At 38.8% G+C, this 19,528-nt stretch overlaps 5 protein-coding genes across 5 annotated transcripts; 3 read left to right on the plus strand and 2 right to left on the minus strand.

Moving 5' to 3' along the window:
• Positions 1 to 272: 272 nt before the first annotated feature.
• On the plus strand, positions 273 to 1,567 carry LOC134651027 (E3 ubiquitin-protein ligase RNFT2-like). The gene has a single exon (XM_063506007.1). It carries the CDS (start codon positions 285 to 287, stop codon positions 1,257 to 1,259), a length of 975 nt encoding a protein of 324 aa, XP_063362077.1. The 5' UTR covers positions 273 to 284; the 3' UTR covers positions 1,260 to 1,567.
• Positions 1,568 to 1,810: 243 nt separating this feature from the next.
• LOC134654388 (magnesium transporter NIPA2) lies at positions 1,811 to 3,580 on the minus strand. Its single transcript, XM_063509855.1, has 3 exons — positions 3,283 to 3,580; positions 2,925 to 3,067; positions 1,811 to 2,721 (listed from the first exon to the last, which is right to left on the minus strand). The coding sequence occupies exons 1-3, from the start codon at positions 3,494 to 3,496 to the stop codon at positions 2,041 to 2,043; spliced, it is 1,038 nt and encodes a 345-aa protein (XP_063365925.1). The 5' UTR covers positions 3,497 to 3,580; the 3' UTR covers positions 1,811 to 2,040.
• A 1,694-nt stretch (positions 3,581 to 5,274) lies between these two features.
• Positions 5,275 to 10,320, plus strand: LOC134651037 (ribonucleoside-diphosphate reductase large subunit). Its single transcript, XM_063506020.1, has 5 exons — positions 5,275 to 5,410; positions 6,142 to 6,230; positions 7,096 to 7,273; positions 7,838 to 8,037; positions 8,340 to 10,320. Exons 1-5 carry the CDS (start codon positions 5,371 to 5,373, stop codon positions 10,251 to 10,253), a joined length of 2,421 nt encoding a protein of 806 aa, XP_063362090.1. The 5' UTR covers positions 5,275 to 5,370; the 3' UTR covers positions 10,254 to 10,320.
• A 986-nt stretch (positions 10,321 to 11,306) lies between these two features.
• LOC134651065 (uncharacterized) lies at positions 11,307 to 13,193 on the minus strand. The gene is made up of 6 exons (XM_063506054.1): positions 13,018 to 13,193; positions 12,614 to 12,939; positions 12,213 to 12,359; positions 12,030 to 12,126; positions 11,697 to 11,895; positions 11,307 to 11,396 (listed from the first exon to the last, which is right to left on the minus strand). The coding sequence occupies exons 1-6, from the start codon at positions 13,105 to 13,107 to the stop codon at positions 11,320 to 11,322; spliced, it is 936 nt and encodes a 311-aa protein (XP_063362124.1). The 5' UTR covers positions 13,108 to 13,193; the 3' UTR covers positions 11,307 to 11,319.
• A 692-nt stretch (positions 13,194 to 13,885) lies between these two features.
• On the plus strand, positions 13,886 to 19,062 carry LOC134651047 (zinc finger protein 93-like). Its single transcript, XM_063506030.1, has 11 exons — positions 13,886 to 14,066; positions 14,352 to 14,477; positions 14,571 to 14,703; positions 14,942 to 15,067; positions 15,196 to 15,428; positions 16,072 to 16,190; positions 16,405 to 16,513; positions 16,642 to 16,788; positions 17,478 to 17,673; positions 18,771 to 18,899; positions 19,038 to 19,062. Exons 1-10 carry the CDS (start codon positions 13,971 to 13,973, stop codon positions 18,893 to 18,895), a joined length of 1,410 nt encoding a protein of 469 aa, XP_063362100.1. The 5' UTR covers positions 13,886 to 13,970; the 3' UTR covers positions 18,896 to 18,899; positions 19,038 to 19,062.
• The last annotated feature ends 466 nt before the right edge of the window (positions 19,063 to 19,528 follow it).

The following is a 19,528-nucleotide window of genomic DNA, read 5'->3' on the forward strand; positions in this document are numbered from 1 at the left end:
CAATTTGAATTGACGTACGCAGGGCGCGCTCAGCGGAAAAAAAAATCTTTTGGTTCGATGTACATTGCTGCTTTTCTTAGCGCAATACTGCTCTTTGAGTGTTGCCCTACTTTAGTTTGCTTTACATTGCTACTGACAAGATTTGGTTGACGGACTATATTTAAATATCCGGAGTAATATCTAAACGCTTTTCAGAAATGACAGGTCCTATCCAATCGCATCACTCCTCAAGCCGTTGATAAGTTTATTTCTGCTAAGAAACTTATGGAAGATGATAAAAAACGATGATTGCGCTAGTTGCCAAAATAATTAACTTATTCGCCTTGACCGTTCGAAGTGTTTTACTTGGAGCTTCATTCGTCGGACATGTAATATTTCTTGCAGTTGCAGGCGTCTGTACGGCACTGGTAAACTTTGTTGATAGTGTTCGAACGTTTATTCAGATAGTTTATGAAGACAACTTACCGATCTTCAACGAGGACATACCCAACTTCACCAATGATGTTATCGACACGTTCGTCAGCCAAGTGGTGTTCGTCTGGAACGGTGTGACGAAGGTTTACAGCGACATATTTCTCAAATTCAGTGCCATCGTGGTCTCCATCAAGTGGCTAATAGACTCAGTGTTTCTGGTGATTTCTGAGGTGTTATACATTATAAAAAGTGCTGTGATATGTTTAGGGGATGCACTATGGCTCATAGTTACGTTTATTCCTGTTCAGCTGCCTCAGCTGGTGAAGCAGTTGCTGAGGTACTTAACAGAAATAGCCATAGATGGGATTGTAAGTGCTTACATGACGTTGTTGAAGTTTACCAACTTCCTGACTGATGTGCCTTTGGAGTCATTTATGGGTATAATTAGTGCTATAGTTATTGTGCGTTTGTGCATACATTTTAGAGAGGATATTCAAACTAGGTTTACGTCACTTTATTGGTCTGTGGTAAGAAATAGTATGTACTTGTATCATCTGTTTTACAATTATTTTACTGACTCGGAGGTGAGGGTGATAACTAGTTTAGTGGGTGGCAGGGAGGCCCGTGTGAGGGAGGCGGAGGCCATCTTGCGAGCAGCCAATGATGCTGCGGATGCTGCTGATGCACTGTGCGTCATTTGCCAAGAACGGCAAAAATGTGTTCTGACACTGCCATGTCGCCACATCTGCCTGTGTAGTGAGTGTTGTATGAGACTGTATGGGTATCAAAGGACTTGTCCTATTTGTAGAACTTTCATTTACCACTCTGTCACTGTGTACTTGTGACAGACATACTTTACATTCCTGGCTTGAGGCATTTTCTCAATTCCAATTTAGATTTACCAAAGATCAGGCTCACTTAGTTAAGCTGAAATGTATCCACTGACTTGATCTTCAAGGTCTTATTGAGGTGACTTTCAAATAAAAAATAGTGAGTTACAAATTGTTCAATTTACTTATTGAAGATCTGTTTCTTCTAATTTGTTTTGTAGAAAATTGTTCTTATACAGCTATTGTAATAACTTTCTGCATAGTTGTTTTAAATTATACAAGAGATCTAAAATGTAAGAATGGATACATCAATTGTGTATTATTTTAATTCTTATGGTGACACATGTATTTAGTTGTTATTTTAACACTTTTTTTCCGCATTTTCTTGTATATAGCATTTATAAGGACACACAAAGCAATAACTATATAAATATAGCTAAGTGAAGTGCACTCATATAGTAGCAATCTCAAGATAAGAAACAGCTGCATAATTATAATATAATATGTTATGATTACTTACTTTAATTATATTATAATTATAAGTAATAATTACAAAACAAAACAAAAATAATCTTTGGTTTTGATATTACTAAATATTTAATTCTTATTACTTATTGCTGTTTTTGTAGGTCAGTGACCAATACTTGAAAATGCAATAATAAATTTTTATATTCATCTTAATGTATTTTATTTATTATTAATTAAGTAATAAATAACTATAAGAAGGCAAATATTATGCTTAAGTTATTTCTTACAGGTAAGTCTTTTTAAATAATGTTAATTATAATAACCTTTGTCATGCTGGTCTGCCATTACGAATAGTATTCAGAAAGTTACTATTCGATTCTACATCTAAAGTGCTTTGTCTCCTTCTTGCATTCAAATTTAAATCTCTGAATGTCATTTGAACATCTTTGAAGGTGTTCAACATGAATATTGCTGTCATCACAACTAGGAAGCCACACAGGCAACCTAGAATGTCTATAATAGCCATGTTCTCCCATTCCCTGAACAGGATACCTGACGCAATAATAACTAATACTGTAAACATCACATAATATACCGGACTCACAACACTTGTATTAAATATGTCTAAAGACTTGTTTAGGTAATTCATTTGGATCATTATGCAAATTACGGAGGTTACTAATAACAACCAAAACATATAATGTGTCAGATTATTGGCATGACCTGCAATAGTCTCTTTGATCCCTAGTGCTACTGCTTTACAAAACACAACAGTTAAACTGCCAATAGCTGAGCAGAGCAGCAAATACACTGCAATATTCTGGTTGCCATACCGGGGCACAAATATGACTTTAACTATTAAACATAAGAAAACAATTGTTGCCATGTATGTCAAGAACTGATAGTCGCTTAGTTTAGTAGTTAACTCCCTGAAGCTCTTCACTTCTTCGGACTTTGGTGAGTGTATAACAATGAGGACTGAACCCACAATGCAAAGGAAGCAGCCAATCTGAAAATAAAGTATACATGACATTTTTGGATTTCATAAACTACTGTAACTGGGTAGATCAGTAAAGAACTAGATTGATATCATATTTTTCAAGTAAATGTCAACTTTTCTGTCCAAATGCTTAATGGTAGCCCCTTAGCTAAAATAATTCACGCAATCTGTAATATTTTATAAAAGACTACAAAAAAATTGCAAATATTTACCTTTCCAATGAAATTAAGATGCTCCTTGAGGAACTTTGAGGCGAGTACTGCAGACACAAGCACACTGAGGGCTCCCAGTGGAGTAACAAGTGCAGCCGGAGCAAAAGCGTACGCCAGTAGATTGGCCGCTTCTCCGAGGCCCACTATAAAATGGTAATAAAAAAGTTAAACAACTAGGTAATAATATGGTTTAAGAATTTATTCTAGAAAATAATATAATATACTTAGTATAGCAGCGTATTTTATGATAAAACGTATCTAACTTTGATTCATACTGGAAAGTCCATGGGAAATTCATAAACTAACATGTGTTTAGTATGTGAAATACGAAATACGGGCAAATAAGAAAAAAACTTACTCGTCAAAAATCCTAACCACCAGAGCCATTGCTTAAGATACGCAAAGCCGCCGGCCGATGCTCTAACGTTTCCACTTGCACTGATTTTTTTTAACGCCACTTTTTTAATTATAAAACTGGATCCGATAAACAAACTTGAAGACACTGCTAAGGATAGTCCAATTAAAAAAGAAGCATTATCGTATGCTTGTCCGTCTACAGTAATTTGCTCCATTGTTAGTTAATTAATTGTAAATTATTTGATGAACAAGTTATTATCTTCTACAAGAAAGCCCAACATTGAAGACGATTTAGTCTGTGAAATTTAAAAAAAAAAAAAAAAATTTTTTAAATTTAAACTGTTTATTTCAGTAAAAAGACATTGTATTACTTACTAAACTTAACTACTAATCTTAACTTAAAAAGATTTTTGAGTTAATAAATAAGTTGGTGAATCATTTAGCTAAACCCCTTTGCTTTCGGTTGAAGAACAGGTGTCTTGATGATATGGTAATGATTAAAAGCAGTTTACAATTACATTGATAACGATAAGATAATGTGATTCATATTTTACAAGGAGAGAGGGAAGCAAAAGCAACTTGAAGCAAGAAGTGGCAAGTGACGTTAATGACAGCTGCAAGTAGCGATGGGCGAGTCGAGTTATCTGATTCGAATAATTCGAATCAGCCTACAGATGAGTTAATTCGAATCAAGACTATTGGCAATTCGAATCAACTCGACCACTAGCTAACTCGGCGAATGAATCACCAATTCGCCAACTCGCCGAGCCGAGTCAACGCTAGCACACTGCTACTAAGGCCATTCAAAAATAAACCTTAATACCGTAGCCCGAAGGCTCTTTTTACAACAACTGCCGCTCGATTCGCCGTCTCGAGTTGGTACTATGACCATTCAAAAATAAACCTTAATTCCGTGACCCGAAGGTTCTTTTTACAACAACTGCCGCTTGATTCGCCATCCCAAGTATCCCAACTCGAGTTCACTGCTAGTATGGCCATTCAAAAATAAACCTTAATTCCGTGCCCTGAAGGTTCTTTTTACTTTTTTCGTCTCAACTCGCTCCGCGCCTGTGCCTGTGACCTTGTCGCAAACCACGCGAATCGTCGAGTCGAGTCAACTCGATTTTGAATTCGAATCAGCGGCCGAATCGCTACTGCAAGGGGGTATGTTCAAAATCGGTAGAACGCGTTAAAAAAGCGCTTGATTCTGTCCGCACTCTAATGCCGGCTACACACGTAACTATAAATCGTAGCGATTAATCTGTGCAGTCCGATTTGCGCAGTTTTATCTACCGTGTGTATGACAAATCGTTGTCGATTATCTTAACGATTTGTCATACACACGGTAGATAAAACTGCGCAAATCGAACTGCACAGATTAATCGCTACGATTTATAGTTAACGTGTGTAGCCTAGGTGTAGCCGGGGTAAATTCGATTTAACGACCAAGGCTTCCGAGGCGGCCGAAAAATCCAATAACGCTTGATAAAAAGCGCCACCGCTGTCGTGTGAATAAATACACGTGTATCTATTTGTGTCATTCAAACGCGCGTTGAAAAAGCTGCCGTGCGAATGGGGGCTTATTTCTAAAAACGTTAAGACCTCTACAGACTATGCCACAAAACGTATGCGATTTTAAATAGTTGGTCAAACCAATTTGTCAGTCAGTAAGAACCAGGAAAACTATACTCATCCTTTTCTTTCGGATGTAAGGCAAAGATAGTATGATTCTCTGTCTATGTTTGAAATGAGACAGTCCTTTGACAAACTATAATCTCTAGCCAATTTGCGCGCTTGCGCGACTCGCGCACGAATGTGGAGGGGGCTTCACGTCACGATTCGCGCACGAGTGTGGAGGGGGCTTAAGGCGAATAAAAAATGTACCATAATCGAATCGTGTAGACACAACTTAAAAAAAAGTTGTATTGTCTCTGGGCTTTCGTAACATTTCCCGCGCATTTTTCAGTCATTATTAATTTTATTTCCGTTCCGTTCCGTTGGAGTACCAGCTGAAGCGGGTCCTTTCCTTTGTTTAATTTAAATAAGTGGCTTATTTGTTCAATTTGTGTCCCATTCATAACATCACAAGATGGTTGGAAAAATGAATAAGCTATATGTTCATAAAAGAGGTAAGTCTACATCAAAGTTTACGATTTTACTTTGCTGAGAAAATAGCCTGCATGCCGGGGTCAACAGACTGATGGGTCTGAATTTGTAAGAATTTTGATACTTACTAATAGAAATATAAGATGTCGTTGTAACCTATATTCAATTGTGTAGTATTGAAATTCAATACCTTAGGTTAGATTTAAAACAGCTGGCATTTGCAGTCGCGGTTCTATCAAGAATCAAGTTTGACTCATGATACAAAAATTGGTATACCTTTCCTTGGAATGGCATTGTTTGGTATAAGTAAAAAAATCTATTGTTGCAATTACAATGCCCTCGGGTCGAAACCGTTGAATGAAAGAGGAGAAAGAGCACACATTTTATACACACATGTTTCGACTTGGTCGATTGCTGTTCGCGTTCCAGTTCTGATTCATCAGATGTGTCTAAATCAAACATGTGTGATTACATTATTTGCGAGATCCCATAGCACAGTGGCTGAATACATATTTTAATTACTTTTTTAATCAAGTCTTGTGGTAGGCTAGAGGCACAGACAGGACATCCTCTAGACTGACCATAATAACGCTACCCCCTCTGCCACTTATACAATCACGGCACGGGATTCGCTCACCTCGTCCCCCCGCACCCCCGTATTTTTGGCAGCATCCGTTTCATGAAATAATTGCTCTAAACTCCGTCTAGAGGATTCCTTGTCTATGGCTAGAGGATAACTTTCCAAACATTGCAGGTGGGAGGGTGGAGGAGGTTCATATTGATAAGATAACATCGAGGATCAAGAAGCTCTGTTATGGACTGAATATGGATTTTGTGGATCCTGTAAGTATATAATACAACATTAGAGTCTGAGCGGAAAGAGAAGAGTCATGGAATGTATGGGGCCCAATACAATTCACGAGTCTTCTCTTTCATAACCGACTATCATGGAAAACCGAGCCCTGAAATTAAAGAATTTAATAATAATGCTCTTTATTCTGTTAATTTTATGTATAGGTTTTAGTTACATTCCATTTTAGTTCATTATGGATGTTTTCTATTTAAGTACATATATTCAATAATTAAAATCAAAAATAATTAAACTTATGAAGAAAAATCTTAAAGTTTTAATTTGTAAATGTTTGTAGTAACAAAGAAAACAAAAACATCAAACACCCACCTCACAGGTTAAGACATTTGGTAACAACATTATCTCAAGTGCTCTTTAAATACCCTCCAGCTCCAGCAAGTTTATTATCAACCACATATCATTAACATACATACTCTCGTCAAGTACAGTGTATACATATAGAGAAGATAATTATAATTATCTTTCGTGAAAGAGTATAGGTAGATAAGCTGCCATCACACAAAGCGTAACTCATTGAGAGCTCAGGCAACAACATGACAGTTATCTGGTTATATTTAATATATAGACTGTATTCGTTTTTTAGTTTTTGTTTTTCAATATTGATGTTTCAATATTAATTTTTTCTAGTTCTGTTATACCACTTATACTGGACCCTTTTACTCTAAAGTGTCTAAGTGCCTAACAAATTCACTTCTTTCTGATAATTGACAAACTAGAAAGTAGCCTTGCAAGACTGATTTTCGTTTGTCTAGTAGTATCTACTTGTGACATAAGAGTTGCTATACTAATCCTGCATATTTTGGGTCAAGGTAGAGTACATCATATTCACTTTCCCAGGTCTCCATAACCCTGAAAGTTATAGGCGGCATATACTCTGGTGTGACCACCGTGGAGTTGGACAACCTGGCGGCCGAGACTGCAGCCACCATGACCACTGACCACCCCGACTATGCTGTGCTCGCCGCTCGACTGGCGATCTCTAACCTGCACAAGGAAACCAGGAAACACTTCTCAGGTAAACATGAGATGTTGTAGGTTAAAATTGTTTGACATTAATATATAGTATAATTGTTAAAGATATCTTTACACTTTCGCCTTTTGTAATACGGTGAAAGGTACCATAATTTTTGATGTTGAAAAAATTGGGGTAACAAGACAAAAAGCTACTTGTTCTTATTATTAACATTTAAGCCCCGTCTCCATATCGCGCGGCAAACCATCGAACATTGGCTCGCGCGGCAGCCGCGCGCAATGGATACCGGGGTGCCGCGCGAGCCTACTCGGTGCGCCCGGTATCCATTGCGCGCGGCTGCCGCGCGAGCCAATGTTCGATGGTTTGGAATATTTAAATATTACTGGTGGTATGAGGGTATCTATGATACAGGAAATAAAGTAGATGGCGCTGTACCATACTTTTTATTGTCATTGAATAGTCATATGTACCCAAAGGTGGTTATCACACTAGATGCGCTTCGCACGTCGCTCCGATGTTTGAGCGAGACAACGCTATGCGCGTATTATAGCGACATCCCGCCTTTATCAAATGATATGAGGACAATCTTCTAAATATTTTTTTCAGATGTGATAATTGACTTGTACAACATCATCAACCCTCACACCAAGAAACGGACGCCAATGATTTCAGACTTTCACTATGAAATTGTAATGAAGCATAAGGAGCGCCTGGATTCCGCCATTGTCTATGACAGGGATTTCAAATATAACTATTTTGGCTTTAAAACCCTGGAAAGATCATATCTCTTGAAGATAAACAACAAGGTACCTTAGTTTTTTTATTCGGCTAATAAAATTACAATTAAAAAAATTTAAACTTCATTGCTGTTAAGATAGTTTAGTACTGTATCTAAGGCAAATCTACGACGTCAACGTGTGTAATATTGCCGTGATCCGATAAACTTTGGCAGCCAAGTTGGCAGAGCGATGGGCCGGTGTCCCAGATCCCCAAGTTCGAATACCTCTTACCCAAGGCTTTTCTTTATTTAACAACTCACTCATAATTATTTGTCATCACTATCTCTCATATAAAACTTGATCATCCTCAATCATAATACTACTTACAGGTGGCAGAGAGGCCCCAACACATGCTGATGCGAGTCGCAATCGGTATTCACGGTGAAGACATCGACGCCGCCATCAATACTTACAATCTACTCTCCGAGAAGTATTTCACCCACGCCAGCCCCACTCTGTTCTCCGCGGCCACCCCTCGGCCCCAGCTCTCGTCCTGCTTCCTCATCGCCATGAAGGACGACAGCATCGAGGGCATCTACGACACACTCAAGCAGTGTGCGCTCATCTCCAAGTCCGCTGGTGGCATCGGCGTGCACGTGCACTGCATCAGGGCTAAAGGCACGTACATCGCCGGCACCAACGGCGTGTCCAACGGACTAGTGCCCATGTTGAGAGTGTACAATAACACGGCGCGGTACGTGGACCAGGGCGGCAACAAGCGGCCCGGAGCCTTCGCCATCTACCTCGAGCCCTGGCACGCTGACATATTCGAATTCCTCGACTTGAGGAAGAACACAGGAAAGGAGGAAGTTCGCGCGCGTGAACTGTTCTATGCCTTGTGGATCCCGGACCTCTTCATGAAGAGGGTCGAGGCCAACCAGAACTGGAGCCTCATGTGCCCCCACGACAGCCCGGGGCTCGCCGACTGCTGGGGAGAAGAGTTTGAAGCCCTCTATGAAAAATATGAGCAAGAAAATCGATTTGTGAAACAGGTGAAAGCGCAAATTCTCTGGAAAGCTATCATTGAGGCACAGGTAGAAACCGGAACGCCTTTCATGCTTTACAAGGATTCCTGCAACAGGAAGAGCAATCAGAAGAATCTGGGAACTATCAAATGCAGCAACCTTTGCACCGAAATCGTCGAGTACACGTCCAAGGATGAGGTTGCCGTCTGTAATTTAGCTTCGGTAGCTTTGAACATGTTTGTGAACGAAGACAAAACGTACAATTTCGAAAAATTGAAGGACGTGACCAAAACCATTACCGAGAATTTGAACAAAATCATCGACGTGAACTTCTACCCGGTCCCGGAGGCTAGAAACTCCAACATGAGACACCGACCGATCGGAATCGGAGTCCAGGGCTTGGCCGACACTTTTGTTTTGATGAGGTTGCCGTATGAGAGTGAAGCCGCAATTAAACTGAATCAGCAAATATTTGAGACCATTTACTATGGAGCCTTGGAGGCTAGTTGTGAGTTGGCGGAGAAGCTCGGAGTGTACGAGACTTACCAAGGAAGTCCGGCTAGCCAAGGCATACTGCAGTACGAAATGTGGAATAAGACTCCCACCGACTTATGGAACTGGGCTACTCTCAAAGAGAAGATTGCAAAACATGGCCTCCGCAATTCCCTCCTCCTGGCTCCCATGCCCACAGCTTCAACTGCACAAATATTAGGGAACAATGAATCTTTTGAGCCGTTCACATCCAATATTTACCAAAGAAGAGTTCTGTCTGGCGAGTTCCAGGTTGTCAACCATCACCTGCTAAGAGACTTAACCGAGGCGGATTTGTGGGACGAAGATATGAAGAACCTCATCATCCACAACAATGGTTCCATACAGAACATAGAAAATATTCCTAAAGAAATACGAGAGTTGTATAAGACTGTTTGGGAGATCTCCGTGAAAACCACCATTCAGATGGCTGCAGACAGAGGTGCATTTATAGATCAGAGTCAGTCATTCAATATCCACGTGGCCGAGCCGAACTACGGCAAGCTGACGTCTATTCACTTCTACTCTTGGAAGATGGGTCTGAAAACTGGCATGTACTACCTGCGAACCAAGCCGGCCGCGAACGCTATCCAGTTTACTGTTGATAAGGCTAAAGCGAAAGCAAGAGTCCCAAACGGAAACACTAATGGCACTACGAATGGCAATGCTGATAGAGACGAAGCTAACATGGCGGCAATCACCTGCTCTTTACAGAACAAAGACGACTGCCTAAGCTGTGGATCTTAACAACATAATCTTGATAGTTGTAAGTTATATTTTGTACCTAAGCTAGAATTATGCATGAAACAATAATGTGGATAAAATGCCTAAAGTTTGTAATTAAACTAATTAAGTGTAATAATGTTATATGTGTAAGCAATAAAATAAATGCCTAAGCTTATTTTTTATACCAATATTTTTCATTTATATACAGGATGGTCCAAACATAGACGTCAAAAATTTTTTTTTAGATTCCTCATATCGTGGGCTATCAGAATATACCCCCATGTATGTTCGAATTTTCGTAGTTTTCGAGTTATGAATTTTTGAACTTTTAAATTTGTTAAGAAATTCCGGGATGAACCAATTAATTTATTTAAAAAAACTAAGTATTGAACTTTTTTTAATGTTTATTTTTGTAACATAATCCTAACTTTGACTTTTGTCTTTTTTTTCAACTCGCAGTCAAGTGAGGATGCTGATTATTTTAAGCAACTGCGCCGTTTGTAAAGGATTATGTTACAAAAATAAACATTCAAAAAAAGTTCAATACTTAGTTTTTTTTTATATAATTAATTGGTTCGCCCGGGAATTTCTTAACAAAAGTTATAAAGTTCAAAAATTCATAACTCGAAAACTACGAAAAATCGGCTAACATACATGGGGTATATTCTGAAAGCCCACAATGTGAGGAATCTAAAAAAATTTTTGGACGTCTATGTTTGGACCACCTGTATATCCAATACCTTTTCTGTAACAAAATATTCCAACTGTAGCGTCACCACCCACAAGATTGAACATTGGTTCGATATTATATTATAGTTACGCTACTGCTATAGGTTAACGCATTCACTGCCAGTTGTAGCCGATAACGCGTATTTTCCGCTTTTAGTAGCGAAAAGCTATCCTACAAACAGAATGGAGCAGGTTACTGGCAGTGAATGTGTTAAATGTAATATTTGGGTTTAGCACTGAAATCAAAGCTAAGAATTACCCATGTTTCATAATTTCATTTCAATAATTTTATTATAAATGTACAATAAATAATAAACCGAATAATCGGCAACTCATTATTAAAACTACATTATTAGTCTTAATTTTTTCTATAACTTCTTAATATTGGATAAATAATATCTAGGGCTTCATGGATTTCATTCCTCGTCTTTCCTCCTGAAAAAAATAAGACAAGAAATCTCAATTAACATATATTTAAGTACATCGTAAAAGCAATGAAGAATGCTTACATTTTTGTCAGTTATTTACAGGTACACCCAGCTGGAAAAGTGCATACCCACTTTTTGAATGAATTCCATTCATAGTGTGGGTCTGCAGTCTGCACTTATGCAGCTCGCTGTACGTTTATGGTCTTTCATTTGATGTATCAAATGGTTATGATTTTAAAAACCAATGGTTACAATCAGAAATTTGTTCCTAGAACTATAAATGATAAAGTTAATAATTTTGAATTACCTGTGAACACAATTTTTCCATTAACAAATATCAACAGGACAACTCTAGGCCGCACCATCCGGTAGACAAGTCCGGGGAAGAGCTCCGGCTCATATGACGTGAACTGTCCATGTGCTTGTTGTAAAGCTTCTAATCTAACTGGGAATCTCAGGTCCCCTGTTGCTATGAAATTTTGTATTTTAAAATCCATAAATTTTGCCTGAAAATATAAAACATTTAGATATCAAACTAAATTGTCTGGTCTTCTGTTAATTTGGCCTAGATAGTACTAAAAGTTGCCAAAAATTACAAGTTATTTTTCTCTTTTTAAGCTTTTTCAAAAGTAACACTTACGGGAAATCCAAGCTTTTGAATGATCCTTGCAAATTTTCTAGCTGCTAGATATGAATCATGTTCGTTTCTTGCCCCTGTGCATACAATTTTACCAGACCTGAAATTAAACCTTTAGGCATTAATTCTGCCATTTGTACATTTTATTTGTATTTTGTGCAATAAAGTTTAAATAAATAAAACAACCTGAACACTAGTGCTGTGGCTCTCGGCTCCAATATTTTCATGACAACACCTTGGAATCTTGCAGGGTTGTATTCTGAGAACCTTGTTCTACAGTATATGTCTAATAACTTCAATTCACATCCAAGACTAACAGTCGATACACAATTCCTGTAACAAACAACTTAATAAATGATGTGATGTGGTAAAATCTTCAAGAAGCTAAATAACTTTTTAAAGAACATTGTTAAAATAAAAATTAGAATTATGTGATGTAAACTGCTCTACCCAAATACCCCTGAAGACAGTAGAATTCAAATAAAATAACTTTTAGCAGTAATCTTATGCAATATCTAGGCAGATTATGAAAACTCAACCAAGCAATGGGAGGGTTAAGTCTATATGACACTTTAATTTATACTTACTGTATTTTTATACTGTTTTTAGCTTGACTCGTCCCACTTGGCATTGGAGTCAAAGCAGTCATTGAGCTATGAGGGTTAGCTTGAGGTGTGAAGGAACTGTGAGTCGGAGTGAGCACCACATCTCCAGTAATCCGTGACTGAGGCTGGGGTGTTGGCAATTGCATAGATGACGCACTATTATCACTATGGACACTTGCAGGTCTGTGTTGTGGAGTGCGAGCCATATTTATGGAGCTATTGGATATAATGGATGCGTGATTTGAGGGCACTGGTGGCGGCGAAAATATATCATTTTCAACTAAAGCTGTCCTGCTTTCAACATTGTCCTGAAAAGACCAATAATTAAGTAGTTGAAATCTTCACTATTATAGGTAATTACTAAAATCAGTAAACATGTCACTTACCCAAACAGGTGTTGGTACGTTTGGTGTAACACGTTTTGCAGGATTACTTAAACAATCTTGTAAGGATGTTGGGTCTCTTAAAGGGTCCATTTCGACTGTTAATTTAGTTATAATATTCAATAATATAAATAAAGAAACAGAATATTGATATTCAAGATGGTAATAAAAGGTAAACAAGTTCTTACAAGGGCACTAATTGTTTCATAAATTCATACTAAACCTGTCTGTCTATTAATTTTAAAACATTTAATACATAATTAACATGAAACATTTATTCGAATAAGTAAATATTGCAATTATTGCACTGCATCTTCTGCATGCCACTACAATTTCTTCTTGAAACTGAGACTGACAGTGACGTCAGTGACAGCAAAGCAAAGAGAATTTGATTTGTGACGTATCGTATATTTTTTTAAAGCGTGTGTGACGTCTCGAGTTGTCAGACTGTGTGGACTTGGTCTATATTTCACTAAGCTAGTCGCGTTGTTCGGTCCGTCATTATTATGGCCGTACATTAGCTTCCCATGCTCTTGTCAATTCAAAGTGCGTTCAAATACCTTATTTAATACAAATAAGCTAATGCGATCTTTCTACGGCTGAACCATGGATAAACTTGGGCGGAACTGCGTTATGAAAAATTATTAACAGTACGTTTTATATTTTTATTAATAAATAATGAAACATTTAATTAGTTTAGTTATTTTTCAGCTTTACTGTTTTTTATAATTCTCCTGTACATATATCATGTGAAATTTGAACGTTCCTCATACATGACTGATGAATATGTCACTTAAGTGTCAATTCAATATAAATACATGTAGTATCTCTTATTAGCTGTGATACAGATTAAATTTATTAAAAACACAGTGAAATTTATTTAATATGAATTATTATATCCCGTGATCCGTCATAATTTTATCGTTATTAAAAAGTGAGCACATACAATTCCGAAAATGAACTTGTGTAGAGCGTGTTTGTCTTCGGATAAGGAACTTTTTCCCTCTGATGATAATTTTGCTTGCAATTACAACTTGCTTACTAATATCAACGTAAGTAAATAGTACTATTTTTACAGCCGTGGTATATATTTTAACTAGCATTCTCTACGCTTTGTCGTTGATGTTGGGCTGGTCATTTTTTTACAAGCTTTTTATTAACTTGTTAATATACTTAAGTAAATAGCAACTGGTAATCATTGTGACCAACAATAAAATTATGATTACCTGTTGATAAGTAATGTTTGCAAAGTGAATCCACACCCATATTACATGCACTCCTACCTCCTACTATTACTCAACACAAAATAGTAATATTTGTTTACTTCCCAATTTCAGGTCAAATATTCTGATGGGAAGCCACAATCTTTTTGCCAAAATTGCATAGAAGCCGTCAACTGTTTCACGGAGTTCAGGAATAAATGTATTTCTGCTGAACAGACATTGCTAGGAATAGTGGAGCAGGTATTTTAACACCTCTGGTCACTTTTTTAAAGTGCTCCGCTGAATATTGTAACTGTTTAAATTCTGATTCTTGATGTTATTTTATTTTTGCAGGCACTTAAAGCTGAGTCTCATAGCATAAAAATCGAAATAAAGTGTGAAACTGAAGATTTTGCCACTGATACTTATTTTGATGATGAGCTTCCTGACTCTGCCGAGAATGTTGGTGCTGAGATTAAAAAAGAATGTAATGGTTAGTGTTGAAAACTTTACTGCTAGTGTTTCAGTCCCTTATTATTATCCTGAGCGACTTTGAATTTACATTTAAACTTGATATTGATATTTCAATAGCAAATATTAAGAGTGTTATATGAAAGCTTATATTATTCAGTAATGTAAATCTATTTCAGCATTAGGAATTGATTTTAAAATATCTAATTTATTCATATAAATAAATATTATTTATTTAACTTCCTGTTTCTTAGATGATGTTAAAAAAGAAAGGCCTACTAGACAGTGTAAGAAAAAGATAAAAAAGGCAAAAAAGAAGGATAGTTTCAGCGCCCTCACAGCAACCTCTGTTCAACTGACCAGCAATATTCCTACGTGTGGTAAATACACTATACTATACACCATTCTAATATTTACAAGTCCATATATTTTGTGTTTGTTTATTAAAGATTCTGACCACATTTCTCATGAATCATCTATGCTTGGGTTCAAAATTTTTATTTTTCAGGGTTATGTGGTAAAGAATTCAAAGACGCAGCCACATTAAGCAAGCATGTAGAAGAGCATGAGACTGCGCAGGGCTGCATGTTCTGCCACGCCACGTTCGAGCACCGCGCGCAGCTGCTCGCGCACCGCATACTGCACACGGTGCACAGCCAAGGATGCCATCTGTGCGCCATTAGATTCAAGTCGCACGCCAATTTGGAGTTTCATTACAGGAAGATACATTATGGGGAAAAGGTAATAATATTCCTAAAAATCAGTTTTCTACAAACATTTTTGTACCTATTACAGTACAAAACATAATTGAAAATCAGCATTGCGGCATTCGTATTGTAATGAAATGGCTGACGCAAGTTTGTGCTGAGCTTGCTTCTTTTGTCACACAGTCTATCTATTCTAGTCTATCTATTAATAAATCTTCTAACTTTTCTGAACATATACTTGACGAGGAAGGATAAACGATCACGTAAATTAAAGATGCTCAATGTACGGCATAGGTAAAACGATAGATTTCATAAAATATTAATTATAGGAATGTAGTGAGGTTGACTGCGACACTTTTCCAATTCAAATCTGACTGACCGTTCCACTCAGGATGCCATCTCATTTCGGGCTGTCCTCAGAATCAGCCAGGAACCAATCCATTAAAGAAGCTGTTCAGGTCATTCAAATAAAAGTTACTGTATCGCAGTCAAACACACTCAAGCATAGATTATTTTAATACTTGACATTCCATCAAACGCAGCCGTCATAAGTCATAATAGACGGTCTGCGACATACTTATTTTCCGTGTTCCAATAATGTTATTTAAATCTATTTTTTTTAAATTATACAATTAAATTTTGAACCTGCAAACAGTGCAAACCACCTTTTGTTTCAGAATGTTCTGCTGAAATGTGATTTGTGTGTAAAAAGTTTTACTTCTCCTAGAAAATTAGCAAAACACATATGGAGCTTGCATGGTGATAAGGAATACACCTGTGATATTTGTTCCAAAAAGTAAGTACCTAAATTTTTGATTTCCTATTTTACTTCTCTGTCCTATTCTAGTACTATTTCGCGCGTCGTCTGGCTATTATTAATAAAGAATTATGGCAGCACCTATTTGACCCCTTTTTACGGACCCTTGCTTATACACAGAGTGGGCTCTTTACCTGTACCCTCCATAGTTAGTGAGCGCTGTTGTCTTTGTGTGATGTGTGCCTTGTTGCAGGTATAGTAACAAAGCCAATTTAAAGACCCACGTGTTGAGCCACAGCGACGTCAAGCCCCACGTCTGCGACCTCTGCGGGTACAGCAGCAAATATTCCTCGGGTCTCACGGTATGAATGACTACTACTAATATTTAAATACTATTACATTTTGTTATGAAAGTACCTGGTGAAATTTATTTCGGCTGTCAAATTATATTTTGCTCAACTAAATTAACCCATATTATGACATTAATAAGGCCCACAACATTCGGCGGCACGCGCCCTCCAAGTGCATCTGCAAGATGTGCGGCAACGCGTACGAGGACGCCGAGAGACTCGCCCGGCATTCCTGCACCGACACCAGCCAGATATGTCCCGTGTGCGGCAAGAACGTGCGGCGCGGGGTAACTATACTGTAACGTCTGTAACGAGGCTTCAGACCACACGAGACAGCTGCCAGGCACTCTTGTAACACCAGCCAGATATGTCCCGTGTGCGGCAAGAACGTGTGGCGCGGGGTAACTATACTGTAACGTCTGTAACGAGGCTTCAGACCACACGAGACAGCTGCCAGGCACTCTTGTAACACCAGCCAGATATGTCCCGTGTGCGGCAAGAACGTGCGGCGCGGGGTAACTATACTGTAACGTTTGTAACGAGGCTTCAGACCACCAAGACAGCTGCCAGGCACTCTTGTAACACCAGCCAGATATGACCCGTGAACGGATAGAACGTGGCTCGGGGTAACTATACTGTAACGTGTGTAACAAACAAGGCTTTAGACCACCAAGTGCACCTGCCAGGCACTCTTGTAACACCAGTCAGATATGTCCCGTGTGTGGTAATTTTTGGTGCGGTGCGTAATATGCGGTAAATTTTTATCATCAGGATTGAATATGCTAGTGATTCTGAGTTGAAAGAACCCAAAAACACGGTCTGTGAGAATCAGGTTTTCAATACTTATTTTAGAAAATGCCCAGGGAGTGTCAGGCGAATTATGACCTCACAAAAGTCACAAATTGGCACCTCAAGTATCTAACTTGCTCCATTCGTAAGCAAGTCTGTGGTCTAAACATAAGTTATCGTGTTTCAGTTAATTCGCCACATGCGAACCCACACTTCAGAGCGGCACTTCAAGTGCGAGCGCTGCCCCGCCACATACAAAAGCCGCTCGGCCCTCAAGGAACACCGCGACAAGCACGACAACAACCCGACCCAGCAGTGCGAGTACTGCCAGGCTCGGTTTTATTCCGGCTCCGTGCTTATCAAGCATCGCCGCATACACACCGGTGAGTATCATCAACCATTCATTATTACCTGCCTACAAGAGCCGCTTGGCCCTCAAGGAACACCGCGACAAGCACGACAACAACCCGACCCAGCAGTGCGAGTACTGCCAGGCTCGGTTTTATTCCGGCTCCGTGCCTATCAAGCATCGCCGCATACACACCGGTGAGTATCATCAACCATTCATTATTACCTGCCTACAAGAGCCGCTCGGCCCTCAAGGAACACCGCGACAAGCACGACAACAACCCGACCCAGCAGTGCGAGTACTGCCAGGCTCGGTTTTATTCCGGCTCCGTGCTTATCAAGCATCGCCGCATACACACCGGTGAGTATCATCAACCATTCATTATTACCTGCCTACAAGAGCCGCTCGGCCCTCAAGGAACACCGCGACAAGCATGACAACAACCCGACCCAGCAGTGCGAGTACTGCCAGGCTCGGTTTTATTCCGGCTCCGTGCTTATCAAGCATCGCCGCATACACACCGGTGAGTATCATCAACCATTCATTATTACCTGCCTACAAGAGCCGCTCGGCCCTCAAGGAACACCGCGACAAGCATGACAACAACCCGACCCAGCAGTGCGAGTACTGCCAGGCTCGGTTTTATTCCGGCTCCGTGCTTATCAAGCATCGCCGCATACACACCGGTGAGTCTCAAGCGACCATTCATTATTACCTGCTTACAAGAGCCGCTGCGATATTGTTTTGTTTATGTATTTTATTTCGGACACACGTATTTTTTACCCAACTGTAACCTGATCTGGGTTCCGGCAGAATATCAGTGCTTTGCTCAATAGAGTGAAGCGTATAGCTGAGTCGGAACCCTTTTGTTTTTGCTGCAATGCACACAGAGTACAGCAAGTAAACCCATTTTTCGTGTGTGAGTATTTTTTTATCTTCTATTTTTTTGTTAGTTAAATTTTGAAAATATTTTAGTTTTGTTCTGTTTGTAATCTACCTATTTGTAAAATGTGTGTTGTTGTAGCATCCAAATAAACGTTTTATCTATTTTATCTATCGATATGCAAAATTCCCTATTCCAATGCAGAACCATCTACATTTTAATCCCATACAATTCTGTTTGGTCCGTAGGGGAAAAACCATATGCCTGCACCAAGTGCGACATGCGGTTCACCGGCGGCCACAACCTCAAGCTGCACATGAAGGTCCACGGCGAGAACCTCGTCAACAAGAGGAACAAAGAACAAGATGTTTAACTATGTACAGTCAGCTGCAGATGTTGCTAAGCGGGCGAGGTGTTCAAAATTACCTTGCTCGTATTCTCTTAACAATAAAGTCGCGTCAAGATCATTTTGAACACCTCGCCCGCTTAGCAACTTCTGCTGCTGACTGTACTAGTACTAAAGCAAACCATACGCCTGCAAAAGTGCATGCAAGAGGCATTATGTACTTGGTAGAGATAAGATATATTTGACCCTAGTTTTTAATGTGTTTAATGTATGTACTAATTATATGCATGTATTACTATTCGACACAATGTATATTGTTTAGAATTAAATAAAATAAAAAATAAATAAAATAAAAAATTAAAAGAAAGAGGCTGCATAGATTCTGACTACTAACAGCAACAGTTAACTGCTCTTCGGTGGACCTAATGTCTTTGCAATAAGGTTTACGTGTTGCCAGTGTGACCGACATTGAAATTACATCGAGTAGTTAGTAAAGAGAGAAAAGTACATTAACAGTATTCAGTGACGGTACGAAACGACACATTTCGTGAAGTCACTTTGTAACTCGATACCTACTGAACCATCTTTATGTTTTACTACATACATTGAAATTATTTAACACCCTCAAGGGTTATACCAGTTGTAACGTCCAAAGTCTTG

Source organism: Cydia amplana, chromosome 1 (genome assembly GCF_948474715.1).
Source record: "Cydia amplana chromosome 1, ilCydAmpl1.1, whole genome shotgun sequence".
NCBI lineage: Eukaryota > Metazoa > Arthropoda > Insecta > Lepidoptera > Tortricidae > Cydia > Cydia amplana.

What these genes read in the sequence shown, in the direction of transcription:
- LOC134651027 (XM_063506007.1), top strand. Translation starts at nt 285, where the DNA reads ATGATTGCGCTAGTTGCCAAAATAATTAACTTATTCGCCTTGACCGTT.
- LOC134654388 (XM_063509855.1), bottom strand. Translation starts at nt 3,496, where the DNA reads ATGGAGCAAATTACTGTAGACGGACAAGCATACGATAATGCTTCTTTT. An exon ending in GTGGTTAGGATTTTTGACGA is followed by an intron (nt 3,068 to 3,282) that starts GTAAGTTTTTTT and finishes ACCATTTTATAG; the next exon opens with TGGGCCTCGGAGAAGCGGCC. An exon ending in ATCTTAATTTCATTGGAAAG is followed by an intron (nt 2,722 to 2,924) that starts GTAAATATTTGC and finishes CTTTATTTTCAG; the next exon opens with ATTGGCTGCTTCCTTTGCAT.
- LOC134651037 (XM_063506020.1), top strand. Translation starts at nt 5,371, where the DNA reads ATGGTTGGAAAAATGAATAAGCTATATGTTCATAAAAGAG. An exon ending in ATATGGATTTTGTGGATCCT is followed by an intron (nt 6,231 to 7,095) that starts GTAAGTATATAA and finishes TCACTTTCCCAG; the next exon opens with GTCTCCATAACCCTGAAAGT. An exon ending in TCTTGAAGATAAACAACAAG is followed by an intron (nt 8,038 to 8,339) that starts GTACCTTAGTTT and finishes TACTACTTACAG; the next exon opens with GTGGCAGAGAGGCCCCAACA.
- LOC134651065 (XM_063506054.1), bottom strand. Translation starts at nt 13,107, where the DNA reads ATGGACCCTTTAAGAGACCCAACATCCTTACAAGATTGTTTAAGTAAT. An exon ending in GCCACAGCACTAGTGTTCAG is followed by an intron (nt 12,127 to 12,212) that starts GTTGTTTTATTT and finishes GTTTAATTTCAG; the next exon opens with GTCTGGTAAAATTGTATGCA. An exon ending in TGGAAAAATTGTGTTCACAG is followed by an intron (nt 11,397 to 11,696) that starts GTAATTCAAAAT and finishes TATTTTTTTCAG; the next exon opens with GAGGAAAGACGAGGAATGAA.
- LOC134651047 (XM_063506030.1), top strand. Translation starts at nt 13,971, where the DNA reads ATGAACTTGTGTAGAGCGTGTTTGTCTTCGGATAAGGAACTTTTTCCC. An exon ending in CAGCAATATTCCTACGTGTG is followed by an intron (nt 15,068 to 15,195) that starts GTAAATACACTA and finishes TTTATTTTTCAG; the next exon opens with GGTTATGTGGTAAAGAATTC. An exon ending in TGTGATATTTGTTCCAAAAA is followed by an intron (nt 16,191 to 16,404) that starts GTAAGTACCTAA and finishes GCCTTGTTGCAG; the next exon opens with GTATAGTAACAAAGCCAATT.